Genomic DNA, 24,935 nt, shown 5'->3' on the forward strand with positions numbered 1-24,935 from the left:
TTCTAAATCCAACGTACGGCCCGCCCGCGAACAGGTTTAATCCGACCCGTTTGTTGAATGCATGATGCGCACCCTAAACTCCATTGTAAAAATGTGTGTTTCTACATTTCTTGTTTGTTCTGTATGAGAAATAACCGGAAACCACTACTTATTTCCCAGTCACACACTGTTTTTTTTTAGTTACTTAATTGATTTCAACTCAATCGATTTGGATCGTATCGTTCTAAATCCAACGTACGGCCCGCCCGCGAACAGGTTTAATCCGACCCGTTTGTTGAATGCATGATGCGCACCCTAAACTCCATTGTAAAAATGTGTGTTTCTACATTTGTTGTTATTTGTTCTGTATGAGAAATAACCGGAAACCACTACTTATTTCCCAGTCACACACTGTTTTTTTTTAGTTACTTAATTGATTTCAACTCAATCGATTCGGATCGTATCGTTCTAAATCCAACGTACGGCCCGCCCGCGAACAGGTTTAAGTTCTCCCCGTGACTGTGTGGGTTCCCTCCGGGTACTCCGGCTTCCTCCCACCTCCAAAGACATGCACCTGGGGATAGGCCCCTCCCACCTCCAAAGACATGCACCTGGGGATAGGTTGATTGGCAACACTAAATGGTCCCTAGTGTGTGAATGTTGTCTGTCTGTGTTGGCCCTGTGATGAGGTGGCCACTTGTCCAGGGTGTACCCCGCCTTCCGCCCGAATGCAGCCGAGATAGGCTCCCGCGACCCCAAAAAAGGGACAAGCGGTAGAAAATGGATGGATGGATGGATATGCAATGTGCTTCTGTCAGCAGCTACGACAACAAACCTGTTCGCAGAGCAGGAAGGTTGTAATTCTAAAGTTAGCGCCCTCTTACCGTTCCCGGTTTTGTTTGTGTGCAGGTTGCGCTTCTACGTGATCATGACCAGCCAGAGAGAGCTCTTTCCCCGACTCACAGCTGACATGAGGCGCTTCAAGAAGCTCCCTCAGATCCACCGTGAACCGGGCGATGCGGGCGGCCGCCTACCCACGGACCGGGCGGACGCCTGCCTCGGTGGCGAGCAGGACCTCTGGGAGGACGAGGCGGCGGCGGCCACCTCCACGCCCAGCGACGGCAACGAGTTTTACCCGCTGGTGGGCGTGTCCGCCGAGCCTCAGGGGCTGCTGTACCCCTCGCCGCTGTTCCCCCTGCTCAACAACGAGGTGGCGGTGGCCCGCCGGCAGATCCAGGCCAGCGTGGAGGAGGCCATGGGTCACTGCCGCAGGGACAACCTGTGGAGGAGGCTCTTCCACGGCGAGCACCTGGCGCTGGACAAGCTCAAGCTGACCAAGCTGACCTTCAGCGAGCTGGAGGAGCTTCTGGAATCCGTCCAGAGCCGCTCGGTGGGGGAGATCGACCCCCAGCTGGTGAGAGCCACTCTTGTCCTCCTGCAAGGATGGTGACAGTCCTAACCCCACTTTCACTGCAGGACTGTTTCCTCAACATGAGTCCCACCTGGTACCAAAGTCTCATCAAGGTTCTGCTCAGCCGATTCCCTCAAAGCTGCAGACATTTTGACGACAGCGGAGTCCAGTATCTGGTGAGGATCCTCCTTTCAAACATCCATCTTGAACACACTAAGGTGGTATGACTCTGTTCCAGGCTGTTCTCAACCAGAAGTTCACCGACTGCTTCGTTCTGGTCTTTCTGGACTCCCAAGCTGGAAAAACTGTGAGTGGACTTATGTTGTCTGTACTTTTCACCGTCTTCTCATTCATCCGGGTCAGTGTAGTCCCAGGGCAGTGAGTCCATGAAAACTGGACCGTCTTTGTTGACGTTTCAGGCTCTCATCCGTTCATGCTCGCAGACTAGCTAGGATAGCTCTCGTCTGAGAGGATGGAGACAGGATACCCAACATGTGATGTTGGGGTATGTCCCCACCGTTAAAAGATAAATACACTAGACTGAGAGGATGGTGAACACACATTTGATATTGGGGTATGTCCCCACCTTAAAAAGGAAAATACACTAGTCTGAGAGGATGGTGAACACACATGATGTTGGGGTATGTCCCCACCTGAAAAGGTAAATATACTAGACTGAGAGTATGGTGAACACACATTTGATGTTGGGGTTTGTCCCCACCTTAAAAGGTAAATACACTGGCCTGAGAGGATGGTGCACACATGTGATTTGTGGGCATGTTCCCACCTTAAAAGGTAAATACACTGGCCTGAGAGGATGGTGCACACATATGATATTGGGATATGTCCCCACCTTAAATGGTGAATATACTAGACTGAGAGTATGGTGAACACACATTTGATGTTGGGGTTTGTCCCCACCTTAAAAGGTAAATACCCTAGTCTGAGAGTATGGTGAACACACATTTGATGTTGGGGTATGTCCCCACCTTAAAAGGTAAATACACTAGACTGAAAGGATGGTGCGCACACATTTGATTTTGGGGTATGTCCCCACCTGAAAAAAGGTAAATACACTAGTCTGAGAGGATGGTGCACACATATGATGTTGGGGTATGTCCCCACCTTAAAAGGTAAATACACTAGACTGAGAGGATGGTGCACACATGTGATGTTGGAGTACGTCCACACATTTGAAGATAAATACACTAGTCTGAGAGTGTGGTGCAAGCACAATAATGTTGGGGTGTGTCCCCACCTTAAAAGGTAAATACCCTAGTCTGAGAGTATGGTGAACACACATTTGATATTGGGGTATGTCCCCACCTTAAAAAGGAAAATACACTAGTCTGAGAGGATGGTGAACACACATGATGTTGGGGTATGTATGTCCCCACCTGAAAAGGTAAATATACAAGACTGAGAGTATGGTGAACACACATTTGATGTTGGGGTTTGTCCCCACCTTAAAAGGTAAATACACTAGCCTGAGAGGATGGTGCACACATGTGATTTGTGGGCATGTTCCCACCTTAAAAGGTAAATACACTAGCCTGAGAGGATGGTGCACACATATGATATTGGGATATGTCCCCACCTTAAATGGTAAATATACTAGACTGAGAGTATGGTGAACACACATTTGGTGTGGGGGTTTGTCCCCACCTTAAAAGGTAAATACACTAGACTGAGAGTATAGTGAACACACATTTGATGTTGGGGTTTGTCCCCACCTTAAAAGGTAAATACCCTAGTCTGAGAGTATGGTGAACACACATTTGATGTTGGGGTATGTCCCCACCTGAAAAAGGTAAATACACTAGTCTGAGAGGATGGTGCACACATATGATGTTGGGGTATGTCCCCATCTTAAAAGGTAAATACCCTAGTCTGAGAGTATGGTGAACACACATTTGATGTTGGGGTTTGTCCCCACCTTAAAAGGTAAATACACTAGCCTGAGAGGATGGTGCACACATGTGATTTGAGGGCATGTTCCCACCTTAAAAGGTAAATACACTAGCCTGAGAGTATGGTGAACACACATTTGATGTTGGGGTAAGTCCCCACCTTAAAATGTAAATATACTAGACTGAGAGGATGGTGCACACATGTGATGTTGGGGTATGTCCACACCTTTGAAGATACACTAGTCTGAGTGTGGTGCAAGCACAATAATGTTGGGGTGTGTCCCCACCTTAAAAGGTAAATACACTAGTCTGAGAGTATGGTGCATGTCCCCACCTTAAAAGGTAAATACACTAGCCTGAGAGGATGGTGCACACATGTGATTTGTGGGCATGTTCCCACCTTAAAAGGTAAATACACTAGCCTGAGAGGATGGTGCACACATATGATATTGGGATATGTCCCCACCTTAAATGGTAAATATACTAGACTGAGAGTATGGTGAACACACATTTGGTGTGGGGGTTTGTCCCCACCTTAAAAGGTAAATACACTAGACTGAGAGTATAGTGAACACACATTTGATGTTGGGGTTTGTCCCCACCTTAAAAGGTAAATACCCTAGTCTGAGAGTATGGTGAACACACATTTGATGTTGGGGTATGTCCCCACCTGAAAAAGGTAAATACACTAGTCTGAGAGGATGGTGCACACATATGATGTTGGGGTATGTCCCCATCTTAAAAGGTAAATACCCTAGTCTGAGAGTATGGTGAACACACATTTGATGTTGGGGTTTGTTCCCACCTTAAAAGTTAAATACACTAGCCTGAGAGTATGGTGAACACACATTTGATGTTGGGGTAAGTCCCCACCTTAAAATGTAAATATACTAGACTGAGAGGATGGTGCACACATGTGATGTTGGGGTATGTCCACACCTTTGAAGATACACTAGTCTGAGTGTGGTGCAAGCACAATAATGTTGGGGTGTGTCCCCACCTTAAAAGGTAAATACACTAGTCTGAGAGTATGGTGCATGTCCCCACCTTAAAAGGTAAATACACTAGTCTGAGAGGATGGTGCACACATGTGATGTTGGAGTGGGTCCACACATTTGAAGATAAATACACTAGTCTGAGAGTATGGTGCAAGCACAATAATGTTGGGGTATGTCCCCACCTTAAAAGGTAAATACACTAGTCTGAGATGATGGTGCACACACATTTGATGTTGGGGTATGTTCCCACCTTAAAAGGTAAATACACTAGACTGAGAGGATGGTGCACACACATTTGATGTTGGGGTATGTCCCCACCTTAAAAGGTACATACACTAGTCTGTGAGGATGGTGAACACACATTTGATGTTGGGGTATGTCCCCACCTTAAAAGGTAAATACACTAGTCTGAGAGGATGGTGAACACACATTTGATGTTGGGGTATGTCCCCACCTTAAAAGGTAAATACACTAGTCTGAGAGGATGGTGAACACACATTTGATGTTGGGGTATGTCCCCATCTTAAAAGGTAAATACACTAGTCTGAGAGGATGGTGAACACACATTTGATGTTGGGGTATGTCCCCATCTTAACAGGTAAATACACTAGTCTGAGAGGATGGTGCAAGCACAATAATGTTGGGGTGTGTCCCCACCTTAAAAGGTAAATACACTAGTCTGAGAGGATGGTGAACACACATTTGATGTTGGGGTATGTCCCCACCTTAAAAGGTAAATACACTAGTCTGAGAGGATGGTGAACACACATTTGATGTTGGGGTATTTCCCCATCTTAAAAGGTAAATACACTAGTCTGAGAGGATGGTGCAAGCACAATAATGTTGGGGTGTGTCCCCACCTTAAAAGGTAAATACACTAGTCTGAGAGGATGGTGAACACACATTTGATGTTGGGGTATGTCCCCACCTTAAAAGGTAAATACACTAGCGTGAGAGGGTGGTGCACATGTGTGATTTGTGGGCATGTTCCCACCTTAAAAGGTAATTACACTGGATCCAGCACCATCCTCTCAAACCCGAGCTGTCCTATGTAGTATGAGACTCTGACCAGTGGCCTCCAAGGGTTGTAAACCTGCAAACTGTCCTTCCAGAGCTTGAAGGTGGTGCTACGAGAAGCTCTGCCCCCTCAGCCGCAGGACGGCAGCAGCCCGCCGGCCCTGCTGGTGTCCATGTACCACCACCTGGAGTCGGTCATCAACACGGCCTGCTACAACCTCTGGACCGGACTCTTGTGACGGACTGCCCTCTGAAGTGTTTTTATTCAAGATCTACACGGCCGACTCCTGGAACATTTCAATCGTTGGCTCGCTGTCCTGTGGGTCTGACAAGGTGCAGCTGACTTGTTTTGGACTCTCGCCCAAAAAGCCGAGTGACTGGATGAGGTGTAAAAAGACTTTGGACTCGGTCTTCGGTTCCCACGCTCTGGAGAGACAAGACTCTGGTGATGAAACGCAGCACTTTACCGACGGTGCGGGCCCTCGGACTTCCCACGCATCACGTGACCTGAAGTGCCTTTTTTTGGTTTGACCTTTTTTTTTCTTAGGGTGTCCAACACTGGAGCGGGATCATGTGACCACGGTGCGATCCCACAATAAATCACACAAACACAACTTTTTTGGTTCCTTACACAAAGAACCCCAGTTGGCCTTTGTTGTTTTATTCCTCAGAACTGTTCCTGGCGCTCCAGTAGTCCTGCAGCTCCAGTAGTCCTGCAGCTCCAGTAGTCCTGCAGCCGGGGCCAGACCCTCGTCACGTCCTGGCGCTCCAGTAGTCCTGCAGCTCCAGTAGTCCTGCAGCCAGGCCAGACCCTCCCGTCACTTCCTGGCTCTCCAGTAGTCCTGCAGCCAGGCCAGACCCTCCTGAGTGCTTCCTAGGAGGACACATGTCACGTCACATGACACCACGGCCACCGGAGGAGGTCCGTGGTGTCCTGGCCTGACCTCGGGGTTTGTACTCGCAGCCCACGTAGCCCCGGTAGCCCAGCTCCTCCAGCGTGGTGAAGATGTAGTCGTAGTTCAGCTCTCCGGCGCTGTCCGGCTCGTTCCTGCCCGGAACCTGGGCCACCTGAACGTGACCTGAGAGACACCAGCAAAGTTCTAGTCCACCCTTTAGCAGCAGATTGTTATTCATCCTTATTCTACATCCACCCACAATTTTCAAAAATCTACTTTTTTTTAAAAGAATTAATCAACCCATCAAAGTTTATTTATATAGCCCTTAATCACAAGTGTCTCAAAGGGCTGCAAAACATTTTTTTAGGCCATCTCCATGCAACCACAAGGAGCTTTTGTACCCTCTAAGTCATTTTCACTGAGGGCCACATGGCAGTTATGTTTGGCCCCAGAGGGCCGCTCCTAACAGTCAATACTATTATTACACCTTTTTTATAGCGGATTTTCTAAAAACTAAAATGTAAAAAAAAATATAGTAAGTTGCAATAATTTCACCACAAAATGTAGTGTATATTACTGTGAATTATTATATAATGTAGTGTATATTACTGTATTATATAATGTAGTGTATATTACTGTCATTTATTATATAATGTAGTCTATATTACTGTATTATATAATGTAGTGTATATTACTGTAAATTATTATATAATGTAGTGTATATTACTGTATTATATAATGTAGTGTATATTACTGTAAATTATTATATAATGTAGTGTATATTACTGTAAATTATTATATAATGTAGTGTATATTACTGTATTATATAATGTAGTGTATATTACTGTAAATTATTATATAATGTAGTGTATATTACTGTCATTTATTATATAATGTAGTTTATATTACTGTATTATATAATGTGTATATTACTGTAATTTATTATATAATGTAGTGTATATTGCTGTAATTTATTATATAATTTTAGTGTATATTACTGTAATTTATTATATAATGTAGTGTATTTTACTGTAATTTATTATACAATGTAGTGTATATTACTGTAATTTATTATATAATTTTTGTGTATATTACTGTAATTTATTATATAATGTAGTGTACCTTACTGTAATTTATTATATAATGTAGTGTATATTACTGTAATTTATTATATAATTTTAGTGTATATTACTGTCATTTATTATCTAATGTAGTGTATCCTACTGTAATTTATTATATAATTTAGTGTATATTACTGTAATGTATTATATAATGTAGTGTATATTACTGTAAATTATTTTATAATGTAGTGTATATTACTGTCATTTATTATATAATGTAGTGTATATTACTGTATTATATAATGTAGTGTATATTACTGTCATTTATTATATAATGTAGTGTATATTACTGTATTACATAATGTAGTGTATATTACTGTAATTTATTATATAATGTAGTGTATATTACTGTAATTTATTATATAATTTTAGTGTATATTACTGTAATTTATTATATAATGTAGTGTATTTTACTGTAATTTATTAAATTAATGTAGTGTATTACTGTAATTTATTATATAATGTAGTGTATATTACTGTAATTTATTATATAATTTTAGTGTATGTTACTGTAATTTATTATATAATGTAGTACATTTTACTGTAATTTATTATATAATTTTAGTGTATATTACTGTAATTTATTATATAATGTAGTGTATTTTACTGTAATTTATTAAATTAATGTAGTGTATATTACTGTATATTACTGTAATTTATTATATAATGTGTATATTGCTGTAATTTATTATATAATTTTAGTGTATATTACTGTAATTTATTATATAATGTAGTGTATTTTACTGTAATTTATTAAATTAATGTAGTGTATATTACTGTAATTTATTATATAATGTAGTGTATATTACTGTAATTTATTATATAATTTTAGAGTATATTACTGTAATTTATTATATAATGTAGTATATATTACTGTAATTTATTATATAATGTAGTGTATTTTACTGTAATTTATTATATAATGTAGTATATATTACTGTCATTTATTATATAATGTAGTGTATATTACTGTAATTTATTATATAATTTTAGTGTATATTACTGTAATTTATTATATAATGTAGTGTATATTACTGTATTATATAATGTAGTGTATATTACTGTCATTTATTATATAATGTAGTGTATATTACTGTAATTTATTATATAATTTAGTGTATATTACTGTAATGTATATTACTGTAATTTATTATATAATTTTTGTGTATATTACTCTAATTTATTATATAATTTAGTGTATATTACTGTAAATTATTATATAATGTAGTGTATATTACTGTCATATATTATATAATGTAGTGTATATTACTGTATTATATAATGTAGTGTATATTACTGTAATTTATTATATAATTTAGTGTATATTACTGTAAATTATTATATAATGTACTGTATATTACTGTAAATGGAACAACCGTACTGCTGTTTTTATGGTAAAAAAAAAAAAAGCAGCTCAGTTGCCAGAATTTTACTGTAAAATTTACATTAGTTTTTTTTACTGTGAATAAAAAATGTTGGCACCTGAGCTGCCAGTTTGTTTATTTTTACCGCAAATCAACAAGTGTATATTTTTGGGTGTATTACTGTAAATACCAAAACGACACCACAGTTTATTACAGTAAAATTAAGAGAAAATTGCTGTAAAAACGACAGTAAATTTCACAATTTGACCATGAAATCTATTGCTACTTTTACATTGCACAATAAATCATTATTAGTAGTATTTATTTCTATTTAAAAAATGGTTTGAATTAGGGCCTGCCGATATTATCGGCCGATAAATGCGTTAAAATGTAATATCGGAAATCGTCTTTTTTTATTATCTGTATCGTTTTTTTTAAATTAAATCCACATAAAAAACACAAGATACACTTACAATTATCGGCCGATAAATGCGTTAAAATGTAATATCGGAAATTATCGGTATCGGTTTTTTTATTATCTGTATCGTTTTTGTTGTTGTTTTTTTAATTAAATCCACATAAAAAACACAAGATACACTTACAATTATCGGCCGATAATTTCCGATATTACATTTTAACGCATTTATCGGTATCGTTTTTTTTATTATCTGTATCGGGTTTTTTTTAATTTTTTTTTAAAATTAAATCCACATAAAAAACGCAAGATACACTTACAATTAGTGCACCAACCCAAAAAACCTCCCTCCCCCCATTTCTTTCTGTTATCAATATTCTGGTTCCTACATTATATATCAATATATATCAATACAGTCTGCAAGGGATACAGTCCGTAAGCACACATGATTGTGCGTGCTGCTGCTCCACTAATAGTACTAACCTTTAACACTTCATTTTACTCATTTTCATTCATTACTAGTTTCTATGTAACTGTTTTTATATTGTTGTACTTTTTTTTATTCAAGAAAATGTTTTTAATTTAGTTATCTTATTTTATTATTATTTTTAAAAAGTACCTTATCTTCACCATACCTGGTTGTCCAAATTAGGCATAATAATGTGTTCATTCCACGACTGCATATATCGGTATCGGTAATTAAAGAGTTGGACAATATCGGCAAAAAGCCATTATCGGACATCCCTAGTTTGAATGTTAGATAATATAATAATTAGACAATATTTAAGTTAACATCATTTGTGATTACATGGAGTACTTATATTGTTTTTCTCCCCAAATAGAAAGAAAGAATACATTTAGTAAGAAAAGTTACATTACTTTATTGATACATATTATTTCCGGGGCCAAATAAAATGAAGAGGCGGGGCCACATCTGGCCCCCGGGCCTTGACTCTGACACATGTGATCTAACCTGTTTTAATATAATTATTTTACCAAATAACCATCCAAAAAAAAAAAAAATCGCTGCCGTTGTGTCCTTGGGCAGGACACTTCACCCTTGCCCCCGGTGCCGCTCACACCGGAGAATGAATGATGAATGAATGAGTTGTAAAAATGAATGATGGGTTCTCACTTCTCTGTGAAGCGATTTGAGTGTCTAGAAAAGCGCTATATAAATCTAATCCATTATTATTATTATAAATAGTACATTGCCAGAATGGAGAATCATATCGTCACCCCAGATATGGTTAGGCAGCCAAATAGTCACACCCTTAGTTTATTTCTCCGAGCGCTTCAGTGCGGAAGTTCTTGTCTAACATTGAAGTAAGACTTCCCCACTATGTTACCAAGACCCGCAGCTCCTCGCATTTAAAAAGTACAACAAAGTTACATTTTCAGTACAAATGTCACAAATAATGTTTTATACTTTAAACCAGCCGCTGTCCAAAGTTAATTATTGACCTATTAAAGGCTCCGATTACTTCACATCAAAAATAACACTTGGAAATATTTTGCATATTTTGTGTGTTTGCCATGAAAAAAAACTACGATTTCTTTGACAAAAAAGAGCGTAAAACAAACTCCTCCCCCACCTCAACCTCCTCATGCTCTCTCAGGGAGAGCATGTCCCAAATTCCAAGCTGCTGTTTTGAGGCATGTTAAAAAAAAAAAAAGCACTTTGTGACTTCAATAATAAATATGGCAGTGCCATGTTGGCATTTTTTTTTACATAACTTGAGTTCATTTATTTTGAAAATCCTTGTTACATTGTTTAATTCATCCAGCGGGGCATCACAACAAAATTAGGCATAATAATGTCTTAATTCCACCACTGTATGTATCGGTATCGCTTGATATCGGAATCGGTAATTAAGAGTTGGACAATATCGGCAAAAAAGCCATTATCAGACATCTCTAATAAATAGTAGGGATGTCCGATAATGGCTTTTTGCCGATATCCGATATTGTCCAACTCTTTAATTACCGATACCGATATCAACCGATATATACAGTCGTGGAATTAACACATTATTATGTCTAATTTGGACAACCAGGTATGGTGAAGATAAGGTACTTTTAAAAAAAAAATTATAAAATAAGATAAATAAATTAAAAACATTTTCTTGAATAAAAAAGAAAGTAAAACAATATAAAAACAGTTACATAGAAACTAGTAATTAATGAAAATGAGTAACATTAAGTGTTAAAGGTTAGTACTATTAGTGGAGCAGCAGCACGCACAATCATGTGTGCTTACGGACTGTATCCCTTGCAGACTGTATTGATATATATTGATATATAATGTAGGAAGCAGAATATTAATAACAGAAAGAAACAACCCTTTTGTGTGAATGAGGAGGGAGGTTTTTTGGGTTGGTGCATTAATTGTAAGTGTATCTTGTGTTTTTTATGTTGATTTAATTTAAAAAAAAACAAAAAACGATACTGATAATAAAAAAACCGATACCGATAATTTCCGATATTATATTTTAACACATTTATCCCTAATAAATAGTATTTTTTTAAATAAACTGTCAAAGAAGGTTCCGTGCAAATGAAAATACTACTTCACCACTTTAGTCCGGGGTGGCCATTACCTGGATGGTGAGTTAGCGGTGGAAGGTGGAGGGTGTGTCAGTCTGTATTGGCATTGGAAAAATGGACCTAAAAATGATGGATCATCAATCTTCACTAAGACGTGACTTTGGTCACTTGACTGACATTCATGTCACCCGAGGGTCTTGTGCAGGGCCGGCCCGTGGCATAGGCCGTATAGGCAAATGCTAAGGGCGCCGTCCATCAGGGGGCGCCACGCCAGTGCCACAAATGTTGGAGAAAAAAAAGTTGGTACTATTATTTCTAAATATAAAAAAATAATCCCACGTTAATTAAAATGCAAAGTAAAGCCTATTTAATAGAAATATTATTTGTTACAACATTACGCCCCCCGCACGGTGCGCCCCCTCCCTTCCCGTATCATGACTCTTACCACATCAAAAAATCAACACAAGATGTCAAAACGGCCAAAACTGTCAGGTGCCCGGGGAAGAAAAAAGAGAAAAGAAGAGGAGAAACGAGAAAAAGACAGGAGGTAGCAGGTAGGTAACGTTAGCCTACATGAAATTATTTGTCTGTTACAGAATGTGGTAGTAACCTGGCTTTTTAGCATTAAGCTAATGTTACATGATTCGGCAATTGCTAATCAATAAATAGCTAGTTCTGTTTTAACGTCGGGTTAATATTGTGGAGGGGGCTAAATTGTTACGGAAAATAATAATGTAATTACAGTACTCCCTGGTGTACAGTCATTTGTAAGTCATTCTAGTTAATGCAATATTAAAAAGCACAAATAGAGAACTCTGTAGGATCCCCTTTTTTTGTAATATAGTTGTTAAAGTCATACTGGTTTGATATCTTGTTTTGTGCAGTGCCTTATTTATATTGTACTTTTAATTTATTTTATGCAACTTGTTGACACGTTTTATTTTGTGTTTATGTATGTAAAAAATATTGTATTTCATATACCGGTATTCATTTTTTCTTTTTTGTATTCATTTATTTATCCATATTTTTTTTGATCTTGTTAACTATTCTGATTGTTTATTTGCTTTCTTTAAGTAAAAAAAAAAAAAGGTCAAACACAAAGATATTCGGTTTCTTGTGAGTATATACACTTCCCTGCCGAAGTGGCGGGGCAAGCCCCGCCCTAGGCAAGATTTTAGGTGGCGCCCCCGCCACATCGGCAGTGAAGTGTATATACTCACAAGAAAGCGAATAGCTTTGTCTTTGACCTTTTTTTTTTTACTTAAAGAAAGCAAATTAACAATCAGAATAGTTAACAAGATCAAAAAAAATATGGATAAATGAATACAAAAAATGAATATATGAAATACAAATATAAATATAAATATAAACACAAAATAAAACGTGTCAACAAGTTGCATAAAATAAATTAAAAGTACAATATAAATAAGGCACTGCACAAAACAAGATATCAAACCAGTATGACTTTAACAACTATATTACAAAAAAAGGGGATCCTACAGAGTTCTCTATTTGTGCTTTTTAATATTGCATTAACTAGAATGACTTACAAATGACTGTACACCAGGGAGTACTGTAATTACCTAACGTTACATTATTATTTTCCATAACAATTTAGCCCCCTCCACAATATTAACCCGACGTTAAAACAGAACTAGCTATTTATTGATTAGCAATTGCCGAATCATGTAACATTAGCTTAATGCTAAAAAGCCAGGTTACTATCACATTCTGTAACAGACAAATAATTTCATGTAGGCTAACGTTACCTGCCTGCTACCTCCTGTCTTTTTCTCGTTTCTCCTCTTCTTTTCTCCCCTGGGCACCTGACAGTTTTGGCCGTTTTGACATCTTGTGTTGATTTTTTTTATGTGGTGACGTCCAAAAAGAGTCATGATACGGGAAGGGAGGGGGCGCACCGTGCCGGGGGAGGGGGGGGGGGGGGGCGTAATGTTGTAACAAATAATATTTCTATTAAATAGGCTTTACTTTGCATTTTAATTAACGTGGGATTATTTTATGTATGTATAAAAAATAGTACCAACTTTTTTTTTTTTTTTTTCCCCCTCCAACATTTGTGGCACTGGCGTGGCGCCCCCTGATGGACGGCGCCCTTAGCATTTGCCTATACGGCCTATGCCACGGGCCGGCCCTGTGGGGGGGCGCCACCTAAAATCTTGCCTAGGGCGCCAGTGAGATGACGCTGGCTGCTGCCACATCATTATTAAGAAAAAACGACCGACAGGAAGGCGAGAAACACTTTTTATTTCAACAGACTCTTGCGCCGTACCTGCCGTCAAAACTCTAAAGTTCCTATCTCCACAATAAAAGCGCTGCTTCATCCTGCCTGCGCTAACAAAATAAGAGTCTCATAAAGCTAGCGAGCTACGGAGTTTGCCGCCAATGTATTTCTTGTAAAGTGTATAAAAAGGAGTATGGAAACTAGACAAACTTTCATGTGGTATTGGACAGAAAGGAGGACTTTTTCTCTCCTCCAGGTTATCATCACTACTGTCTGATTCCAATCAATGCAAGTCATCACAATCATACCAACTTATATTCTTGTCTTCATGGAAGAAACATGCTTGTATTATCATTAAACACCTTTCACTTGTTAACACCTCTTTCATAAATAAATCAATATAAATGACATATACATGAATGAGGTAGATCCCCTAAAAAGCGTGGCCACCCCTGACTTAAGTCCTATTTATTTGCGCTACGACTTTAGCTGCAGACTTCTTCTGTCTGTTTGAAAACGTCATTACTGCCACAAGTGGTGGAAAAGTGTATTGCAACTGCGAATTGGCGCCACAGCTGAGAAAGGGATATTTTGATATGGTATAGGACAGGGGTCACCAACCTTTTTGAAAGCAAGAGCTACTTCTTGGGTAGTGATTAATGCGAAGGGCTACCAGTTTGATACACACTTAAATAAATTGCCAAAAATAGCCAATTTGCTCAATTTACCTTTAACTCTATGTTATTATTAATAATTAATGATATTTACACTTAATTGAACGGTTTAAAAGAGGAGAAAACACGAAAAAAAAATGACAATTAATTTTGAAACATAGTTTATCTTCAATTTCGACTCTTTAAAATTCAAAATTCAACTGAAAAAAAGAAGAGAAAAAATAGCTAATTCGAATCTTTTTAAAAAAAATTTAAAAAAGAATTTATTGAACATCATTAGTAATTTTTCCTGATTAAGATTAATTTTAGAATTTTGATGACATATTTTAAATAGGTTAAAATCCAATCTACACCTTTTTTTTAAAAATATATAACAAATTGGACCAAGCTATATTTCTAACAAAGACAAATCATTATTTCTTCTAGATTTTCCAGAACAAAAATTTTAAAAGAAATTCAAAAGACTTTGAAATAAGATTTAAATTTGATTTTCTAGATTTGCCAGAATATTTTTTTTTAATTTTAATCATAATAAATTTGAAGAAATATTTCACAAATATTCTTCGTCGAAAAAACAGAAGCTAAAATGAAGAATTAAATTAAAATGTATTTATTGTTATTTACAATAAAAACAATAAATTTACCTGAACATTGCTTTAAATTGTCAGGAAAGAAGAGGAAGGAATTTAAAAGGTAAAAAGGTATATGTGTTTAAAAATCCTAAAATCATTTTTAAGGTTGTATTTTTTCTCTAAAATTGTCTTTCTGAAAGTTATAAGAAGCAAAGTAAAAAAAATAATTAATTTATTTAAACAAGTGAAGACCAAGTCTTTAAAATATTTTCTTGAATTTTCAAATTCTATTTGAGTTTTGTCTCTCTTAGAATTAAAAATGTCGGGCAAAGCGAGACCAGCTTGCTAGTAAATAAATACAATTTAAAAAATAGAGGCAGCTCACTGGTAAGTGCTGCTATTTGAGCTATTTTTAGAACAGGCCAGCGGGCTACTCATCTGGTCCTTACGGGCTACCTGGTGCCCGCGGGCACCGCGTTGGTGACCCCTGGTATAGGACAGTGTTTTTCAACCTTTTCTGAGCCAAGGCACATTTTTTGCGTTGAAAAAATGCGTAGGAGTCACACCACCAGCAGACATCATTAAAAAACTAAACTCAGTTGACAGTAAAAAGTCACAATTGTTGGATATGACTTTAAAGCATAACCAAGCATGCCTCACTATAGCTCTTGTCTCAAAGTAGGTGTACTGTCACCACCTGTCACATCACACCCTGACTTATTTGGACTTTTTTGCTGTTTTCCTGTGTGTAGTGTTTTACTTCTTGTCTTGCGCTCCTATTTTGGTGGCTTTTTCTCTTTTTTTGGTATTTTCCTGTAGCAGTTTCATGTCTTCCTTTGAGCGATATTCCCCGCATCTACTTTGTTTTAGCAATCAAGAATATTTCAGTTGTTTTTATCCTTCTTTGTGGGGACATTGTTGATTGTCATGTCATGTTCGGATGTACATTGTCTTTGCTCCACAGTAAGTCTTTGCTGTCGTCCAGCATTCTGTTTTTCTTTACTTTGTAGCCAGTTTAGTTTTAGTTTGGTTCGGCATAGCCTTCCCTAAGCTTCAATGCCTTTTCTTAGGGGCACTCACCTTTTGTTTATGTTTGGTTTAAGCATTAGACACCTTTTTACCTGCAAACCATCATCGTCGTTCCCGACATCTACAAAGCAATTATTATTAACACACTATAAACTATCACTATTATGTTAGATCCACTATAGACTGGACTCTCACTACTATGTTAGATCCACTATGGACTGGACTCTCACACTATTATGTTAGATCCACTATGGACTGGACTCTCACTATTATGTTAGATCCACTATGGACTGGACTCTCACACTATTATGTTAGATCCACTATGGACTGGACTCTCACACTATTATGTTAGATCCACTATGGACTGGACTCTCACACTATTATGTTAGATCCACTATGGACTGGACTCACACTATTATGTTAGATCCACTATGGACTGGACTCACACTATTATGTTAGATCCACTATGGACTGGACTCTCACTATTATGTTAGCTCCACTATGGACTGGACTCTCACACTATTATGTTAGATCCACTATGGACTGGACTCTCACACTATTATGTTAGATCCACTATGGACTGGACTCTCACACTATTATGTTAGATCCACTATGGACTGGACTCTCACTATTATGTTAGATCCACTATGGACTGGACTCTCACTATTATGTTAGATCCACTATGGACTGGACTCTCACACTATTATGTTAGATCCACTATGGACTGGACTCTCACACTATTATGTTAGATCCACTATGGACTGGACTCTCACTATTATGTTAGATCCACTATGGACTGGACTCTCACACTATTATGTTAGATCCACTATGGACTGGACTCTCACACTATTATGTTAGATCCACTATGGACTGGACTCTCACACTATTATGCACACCTGCGGTCTCCTCCAAGGTTTCTCATTGTCATCCCATTGGGTTGAGTTTTTCCTTGCCCTGATGTGGGATCTGAGCCCAGGATGTGGTTGTGGCTTGTGCAGCCCTTTGAGACACTCGTGATTTAGGGCTATATAAGTAAACATTGATTGAATGAGCCACCTGCTGCCCCCTACTGATATGGCAGAGTATTACAGGGTTACTCTCCAGACAGACCCGACACTCAACAACGGCACATTATTGGTGGACGGCGACTCACCGATCAGCGGTAAGTACGTCTTCATGTTGTGTGTCAGGTTGCCATCCATGATTTGCCAGTGGAAAACATCCTGCCAGAGTTGTTGACATGGTCTCGCATCACAACAACAACAACAACAACAACACAACAAAGAACTCACCATTTGCAGTTTGATATTGGCCTTCCCCACCTGCTGCAGGATGGCGGCCGCTGCGGCACACGGGAGGAAGGCGTCACGTTAGCAGAACCCCCCACCCCCCTACCAGGCGGCGGAAGGCGCGCCTACCTTGATGCGGTGAGTCCAGGAAATAGCCGGGGTCGGTCAGCCGGGTGTTGATGGGCTCGATCAAGCCCACCATTCCGTCCTGAAACAAATGTCACACCTCGTCATAATGTCAGCGCTCGGTTGCTATGGCGACGCGCGCCACCTGGGCGAGGAGCTCGGCGGCGTAGCCGAGGTTCCGCACGAACACGGCCTCCATCTCCTTGGCGACGTCGCTTCTCCGCGCTCCCGCGGGAACCCTGCCGGCCATCAGGTGGATCCTGAAAAAGAACATTCCAGAGCTTCTCCACCGAGGGCCATTTTGATATTGTTGTTCTCTAAAAAAAAATGCTAACAGAAATTATAAATATTTAAAGATAGAACTTTGTATTAACGGTCAGCGATTCTTAGCCTTTTTTTTTTTTTTTTTTAAACACCTGTTTTTTAATGATATGTAAGCATTTGACACCTCAGGCTTAGGTCAGGCTGATTACAAAAAACAAGTCAACAATCCTGCATAATATAAAAAAATAAAATAAAAATAATAATATATATAATATATATACATAAAATAATATATAAATATAATAAAATATATATATATAATTATAAATAAATATAAAAAATATGTATATATATTATATATATAAATATAACAAAAATCCTGTATAATTTTTTTATTTACATACAATTATGTTGTGATAAAATGTATGTTTTTTTTTAACTAAACTGTCAATAAAATTCAAGAGGAAGTGAAAATACAGTTTCACCACCTTAGTCATAATTTTTGCGCTTTGGAAACTTTTCTTATGACTTTAGCTCCGGACTTCTTTTTTTTTTTTTAAACACTTGTTTTTTAATGATATGTAAGCATTTGACACCTCAGGCTTAGGTCAGGCTGATTACAAAAAACAAGTCAACAATCCTGCATAATATAAAAAAAATAAAATATATATAATATATTATATATACATAAAATAATATATAAATATAATAAAAATAATTAAATATATATATAATTATAAATAAATATAAAAAATATGTATATATATTACATATATAAATATAATAAAATCCTGCATAAGTTTTTTATTTACATACAATTACGTTGAGATAAAATGTATGGTTTTTTTTAACTAAACTGTCAATAAAATTCAAGAGGAAGTGAAAATACAGTTTCACCACCTTAGTCATAATTTTTGCGCTTTGGAAACTTTTCTTATGACTTTAGCTCCGGACTTCTTTTTTTTTTTTAAACACTTGTTTTTTAATTATATGTAACCATTTGACACCTAAGGCTTAGGTCAGGCTGATTACAAAAAACAAGTCAACAATCCTGCATAATATAAAAAAATAAAATATATATAATATATTATATATACATAAAATAATATATAAATATAATAAAAATAATTAAATATATATATAATTATAAATAAATATAAAAAATATGTATATATATATTATATATATAAATATAACAAAAATCCTGTATAACTTTTTTATTTACATACAATTATGTTGTGATAAAATGTATGTTTTTTTTAAACTAAACTGTCAATAAAATTCAAGAGGAAGTGAAAATACAGCTTCACCACCTTAGTCATAATTTTTGCGCTTTGGAAACTTTTCTTATGACTTTAGCTCCGGACTTCTTTTTATTTTTTAAACACTTGTTTTTTTAATGATATGCAAGCATTTGACACCTCAGGCTTAGGTCAGGCTGATTACAAAAAACAAGTCAACAATCCTGCATAATATAAAAAAATAAAATATATATAATATATTATATATACATAAAATAATATATAAATATAATAAAAATAATTAAATATATATATAATTATAAATAAATATACAAAATATGTATATATATATAAATCCTGCATAATAATCCTGCATAAGTTTTTTATTTACATACAATTATGTTGTGATAAAATGTATGATTTTTTTTAACTAAACTGTCAATAAAATTCATGAGGAAGTGAAAATACAGCTTCACCACCTTAGTCATAATTTTTGCGCTTTGGAAACTTTTCTTATGACTTTTAGCTCCGGACTTCTTTTTTTTTTTTTGTTGATATTGTCAATATTGCCACAAGTGGTGGAAAAGTGCATTGCCCGTACAGACCACAGCTGAGAAACTTGATGTTTTTGGCGGGCCCCAGGGGTGTCGAACTCATTTTCATTGAGGGCCACATGGCAGTAATGGCTGCTTTCAGAGGGACTCTTTTTGAAAATGTATTGACATTATGCATGCGGGTAATAACCTGTGATTAATCATGATTAATCCAAATGTATAACTTGCTTTAAAATCCGAAATAAAGGTGACAAGCAGATATTTAACTACCGTAATTTCCGGACTATAAGCCGCTACTTTTTCCCCTCGTTCTGGTCCCTGCGGCTTATACAAGGGTGCGGCTTATTTACGGCCTGTTCTTCTCCGACACCGACGAAGAGGATTTCGGTGGTTTTAGTACGCAGGAGGAAGACGATGACACAATGATTAAAGACTGACTTTTCATATACCGGTAGGCTGGTTATTTTGATAACGTACAGGCGAGCACTTTGTATTACTTTGCACCGTTGTATTATTTGTACTCTGCACGAATGCTGTTCGCCATGTCAAAGATGTGAAAGTTTGATTGAATGATTGAAAGATTTATTGTTAATAAATGGGACGCTTTGCGTTCCCAAACAGTCATCTCTGTCCCGACAATCCCCTCCGTGGTAGCAGGAACCCCTATGTACTACGCTAATTACACATCAAAACCCTGCGGCTTATAGTCGGGTGCGGCTTATATATGGAGCAATCTGTATGTTCCCCTAAATTTAGCTGGTGCGGCTTATAGTCAGGTGCGGCTTATAGTCCGGAAATTACGGTATTTGTTTTCATCTCACAAAATCAGTTTTGCAACACAGTATATGAAAATATCATTGGCATGATCAGATAATACGAAATAAACAAATAAATATGAAGATAATTACCACCCAAGTGAACAGGCAACGTTTCGACTTTAATTAGTCTTCTTCAGGCAAATGGTAGGACAGGCTAACCTCCGAGGACAAAGCTACGAACAATGGGAGACCGGGCTTTCTGCTCCGCCGCTCCCAGTCTGTGGAACGCTCTCCCTGACCACCTGAGGGTACCACAGACTGTGGATGCTTTTAAAAAAGGCTTAAAAACTCTTCTTTTTTTAAAAAAAGCCTCTTTTTTTTAGATATATGCATACTAGTTCTAGCTATTTGGCTGTTCTAGTTTTTATTTTTTATTATCTTTTTATTTTCATTACTACACTGTAGCACTTTGAGGTTGTTTACTCAATGTAAAGTGCGTTTTACAAATAAAATCTATTATTATTATTTATAAAGTTTAAAATATGCATTTTTTTTCTGCCAAAATTGAAAGAACAAATGCATTTAGTAAAAATTTTTTTAAAAAAAACAACATTTTATTAAAATTAATTTTTTCCAGGCTTTCCAGGGCCACATAAAATGAAGTGGCGGGCCACATTTAGCCCCCGGGCCTTGAGTTTGACACCTGCGCTCCAGGGGGTGCTTGCGGCCCAAAAATGGTTAAGAAACACTAATAGGTGACATTATTATTATTATTATTATACAATACCAATACTGGAGCCTTGAGTATTGGCCGATATTAATCCGATACGATGTCAGCACTAATGATACTTTTATTTTGTAGTGTGGGATGTTAGAAAAGGTTTAATCAAGTCAACTGAGTCAAAGAGAACAATGGTATGTACAAAAAATATTATGGACAGGACTTATGCTTTCTTTAAGTAGAAGTGGAGTGGTAACAATAATGCACGTGTGTCAAAGTCAAGGCCCGGGGGCCAGATGTGGCCCGCCAATTCATTTTATTTGGCCCTGGAAAGCCTAGAAATAACATGTATCAATAAAGTACTGTACATTTTCTTACTAAATGTATTCTTTAGTTTGATTTTGGGAGATACACAATCGCAAATTATGTTAACTTAATTATTGTCTAATTATGCATAAATATATTTAACATTCAAACTATTTTTTAAATAGAAATAAATACTAATAATGATTTATTATCCATCAAAGTGTGCAAAGTAAAAGTAGCAATAGATTTCATGGTCAAATTGTAAAATTTACTGTGCTTTTTACAGCATTTTTCTCTAAATGAAAAAAAAAGTTTTGTTTTTTTACTGTAATAAACTGTGGTGTCTTTTTGGCATTTACAGTAATCCACCCAAATATATACACTTGTTGATTTGCGGTAAAAAACAAACAAAACGGCAGCTCAGGTGCCAAAATTTTACTGTAAAATTGCATGTTTTTTAATTTACAGTAAAAAACAAATGCAAATTATGACTTTTTAATGCAAAATGGTGACATGGGACGGTGCGGCGCAGTTGGGAGAGTGGCCGTGCCAGCAACCGGAGGGTTCCTGGTTCGATCCCCATCTTCTACCAACCTCGTCACGTAAATGGGTTATACTTGTATAGTGCTTTTCTACCTTCAAGGTACTCAAAGCGCTTTGACACTATTTCCTCATTCACCCATTCACACACACATTCACACACTGATGGCGGGAGCTGCCATGCAAGGCGCTAACCAGCACCCATCAGGAGCAAGGGTGAAGTGTCTTGCTCAAGGACACACGTACGTGATGAGGTTGGTAGAAGGTGGGGATTGAACCAGGAACACTCAAGTTGCTGGCACGGCCACTCTCCCAACTGCGCCGCACCGTCCCCCACGTCCGTTGTGTCCTTGAGCAAGACACTTCACCCTTGCTCCTGATGGCTGCTGGTTAGGGCCTTGCATGGCAGCTCCCGCCATTAGTGTGTGAATGTGTGTGTGAATGGGTGAATGTGGAAATAGTGTCAAAGCGCTTTGAGTACCTTGAAGGTAGAAAAGCGCTATACAAGTATAACCCATTTATCATTTACATTTGTCCTATAAAATTCTGACTTTTATCACAATATTGCCTTTTTTTTTTTTGTTCTTGTAAAATAGTTTTAAAAAATTTTGTAAAATTATGACTTTTGTCATAATTTTGCAAAGTAAACTTCCGATTATTATAATATTGCCAAAATTGTAAAGCTTTCTAATAAAATTGTGACTTTTGTCGAGTAAAAGTACGACTCTTTTCATAAAATTGCCAAAATGTTAAGCTTTTCTTGTAAAATTGCGACTGTTATTGAGTAAAATTCCAACTTTTATCATAATATTGCACAAACGTTCCGTTTTTCTTGTAACATTTTGACTTGCGTCAAGTAAAATGACGACTTTATTATAACACTGCCAAAATTATACATTTTTCTTGTGAAATTCCAACTCATTTTTCACAACAAAGTTTTTTATATGTGCATAGTATGTATATATTATTAATGTTGTAAATACACATCTTTATATATCTAGAAAGGCTGGTCCTAAAGAGGGAGGCATTTTTTCAGGGGTCTCAAGAACGTAACAAATACAAGAATGTGTGTGTGTGTGTGTGTGTGTGTGTGTGTGTGTGTGTGTGTGTGTGTGTGTGTGTGTGTGTGTGTGTGTGTGTGTGTGTGTGTGTGTGTGTGTGTGTTTTAGACCTTTTGCAGTCCAATGCTTTAGCAAAGTTGAGGCTCTGCTCCAAGCCTTGTTTGAACTCTGCCTCTCTTCCGGGTACCGCCCCCAGACCCAGATCCCCCGCTTTGAGGTCACCTGCAACACACCTGGTGGTGATGAAGAAGAAGAAGGGGGCGTGGTCCATCAGGGAAGGTGCTGCGGCTCACCTGGCGGGGTGTTGATCAGAACCACCTGCAGGCCCGTGGCCTCCCGCGCCCTCCGGAGCTCCTCCGGGTCCGAGTCGTAGAGCCAGGCCGCCTCCACCGCCTGAAAGCCGGCCGCGGCGGCCGCGTACATCCGCTGGCTGACGTCCGGCAGCTCCGTGAAGAGCCAGCTGAGGTTGGCGCAGAACCTGAGCGGCGCCATGACGTCAGCGCAACTAGAAACCAAGCGAGCCAAAAGTTGGACCGCGACGGACTTTGAGCTCGTCAAGTGGGCGGAGGTGTCGCAAAGAGGAAGTGACGGTGTCGCAAAGAGGAAGTGAAAAGAGGTAAACAAACATGGCCGCTCATTTCCGTACAAAATGTAATGTTTATAACGTCTAGATAGGTAATGGATGGAAATATGGACAGTCGACGTTTGATTGCTTCACGTTTGAACGTTTTAAGTGGGAAAAGTCGCTCTGAGCAAATACATACACACATATTACCATGAATTACTACGTGGACCCAAGTTGAAAAACTTACTGGGGTGTTATCATTTAAGTGGTGAATTGTACGGAATATGTACTGTACTGTGCAATCTACTAATAAAAGTTTCAATCAAACAATCAAACATCATATATATGTAACCTATTTTTATGGGCTTGCGTCTTTTTGATATTACCTGTTATAAGCTGTTATACAGTATATGCCTTGAGCTCTTATTTTGAAGGCGCTAAGAGCGGAAGTGGTGACACGTTGTAGTGGAGCGGAGGATTTGAAATTGTTGATTGAGACTTTTATTAGTACATTGCACAGCACAGTACATATTCCGTACAATTGACCACTAAATGGTAACACCCCAATAACTTTTTCAACTTGTTTAAGACGGGGTCCACGTTAATCAATTCATGGTAAAGAAAGGAAATAAAGTGGTCCTCGTGTAAAACTGGACCACTTCCACTCTTGGCGCCTTCAAAATAAGAGCTCAAGGCATATACTGTATAACAGCTTATAACAGGAACTTAAACATCACAAAGAGGCAAGCCCATAAAAATAGGTTACACACACACATATATATATATATATATATATATATATATATATATATATATATATATATATATATATATATATATATATATATATATATATGTATGTATGTATGTATGTATGTATGTATGTATGTATGTATGTATGTATGTATGTATGTATGTATGTATGTATGTATGTATATATATATATATATATATATATATATATATATATATAAACTAAAATAGAATGCTAAATAAATATATATATGACGCCGTATTGACTGCTACTGACGAGCCGTGGGGCCGCCATCTTGAACCGGTCGACATCTGCACGTTTTTTTATTTAAATTTTTTGAATTTTATAAACCTTTTATTTATAAGTTGCAACATTTACAAACAATTGAGAAATAATAATCAAAATAAGTACAAAAAACGGTACAAAACAGCGCCAGGGGTTTGTAAACTCAATAAAGTAACTAAAATAGAATTATATATATATATATATATATATATATATATATATATATATATATATATATATATATATATATATATATATATATATATATATATATATATATATATATATATCATTCT

The 24,935-nt window shown here is 37.2% G+C and overlaps 2 protein-coding genes across 4 annotated transcripts in view; one reads left to right on the forward strand and one right to left on the reverse strand.

The window, feature by feature from the left end:
* LOC133644275 (KICSTOR complex protein SZT2-like) overlaps positions 1 to 5,929 on the forward strand; it is a 194,016-nt gene extending 188,087 nt beyond the window's left edge. For all 3 annotated transcript variants that reach the window (XM_062038641.1, XM_062038643.1, XM_062038642.1), the window contains 4 exons: positions 889 to 1,393; positions 1,456 to 1,566; positions 1,629 to 1,697; positions 5,411 to 5,929. In XM_062038641.1, the coding sequence (XP_061894625.1) occupies positions 889 to 1,393; positions 1,456 to 1,566; positions 1,629 to 1,697; positions 5,411 to 5,554 (829 nt within the window). In that variant the 3' untranslated portion in view covers positions 5,555 to 5,929. The remainder of the gene's footprint in view (positions 1 to 888; positions 1,394 to 1,455; positions 1,567 to 1,628; positions 1,698 to 5,410) is intronic.
* A 45-nt stretch (positions 5,930 to 5,974) lies between these two features.
* hyi (hydroxypyruvate isomerase) lies at positions 5,975 to 23,620 on the reverse strand. The gene is made up of 8 exons (XM_062038654.1): positions 23,329 to 23,620; positions 23,146 to 23,257; positions 17,736 to 17,850; positions 17,594 to 17,672; positions 17,468 to 17,517; positions 17,329 to 17,398; positions 6,260 to 6,394; positions 5,975 to 6,189 (listed from the first exon to the last, which is right to left on the reverse strand). Exons 1-8 carry the CDS (start codon positions 23,525 to 23,527, stop codon positions 6,134 to 6,136), a joined length of 816 nt encoding a protein of 271 aa, XP_061894638.1. The 5' UTR covers positions 23,528 to 23,620; the 3' UTR covers positions 5,975 to 6,133.
* Between the last annotated feature and the right edge of the window lie 1,315 nt (positions 23,621 to 24,935).

This window comes from Entelurus aequoreus, linkage group LG27, assembly GCF_033978785.1.
Source record: "Entelurus aequoreus isolate RoL-2023_Sb linkage group LG27, RoL_Eaeq_v1.1, whole genome shotgun sequence".
NCBI classification, from domain to species: Eukaryota; Metazoa; Chordata; class Actinopteri; order Syngnathiformes; family Syngnathidae; genus Entelurus; species Entelurus aequoreus.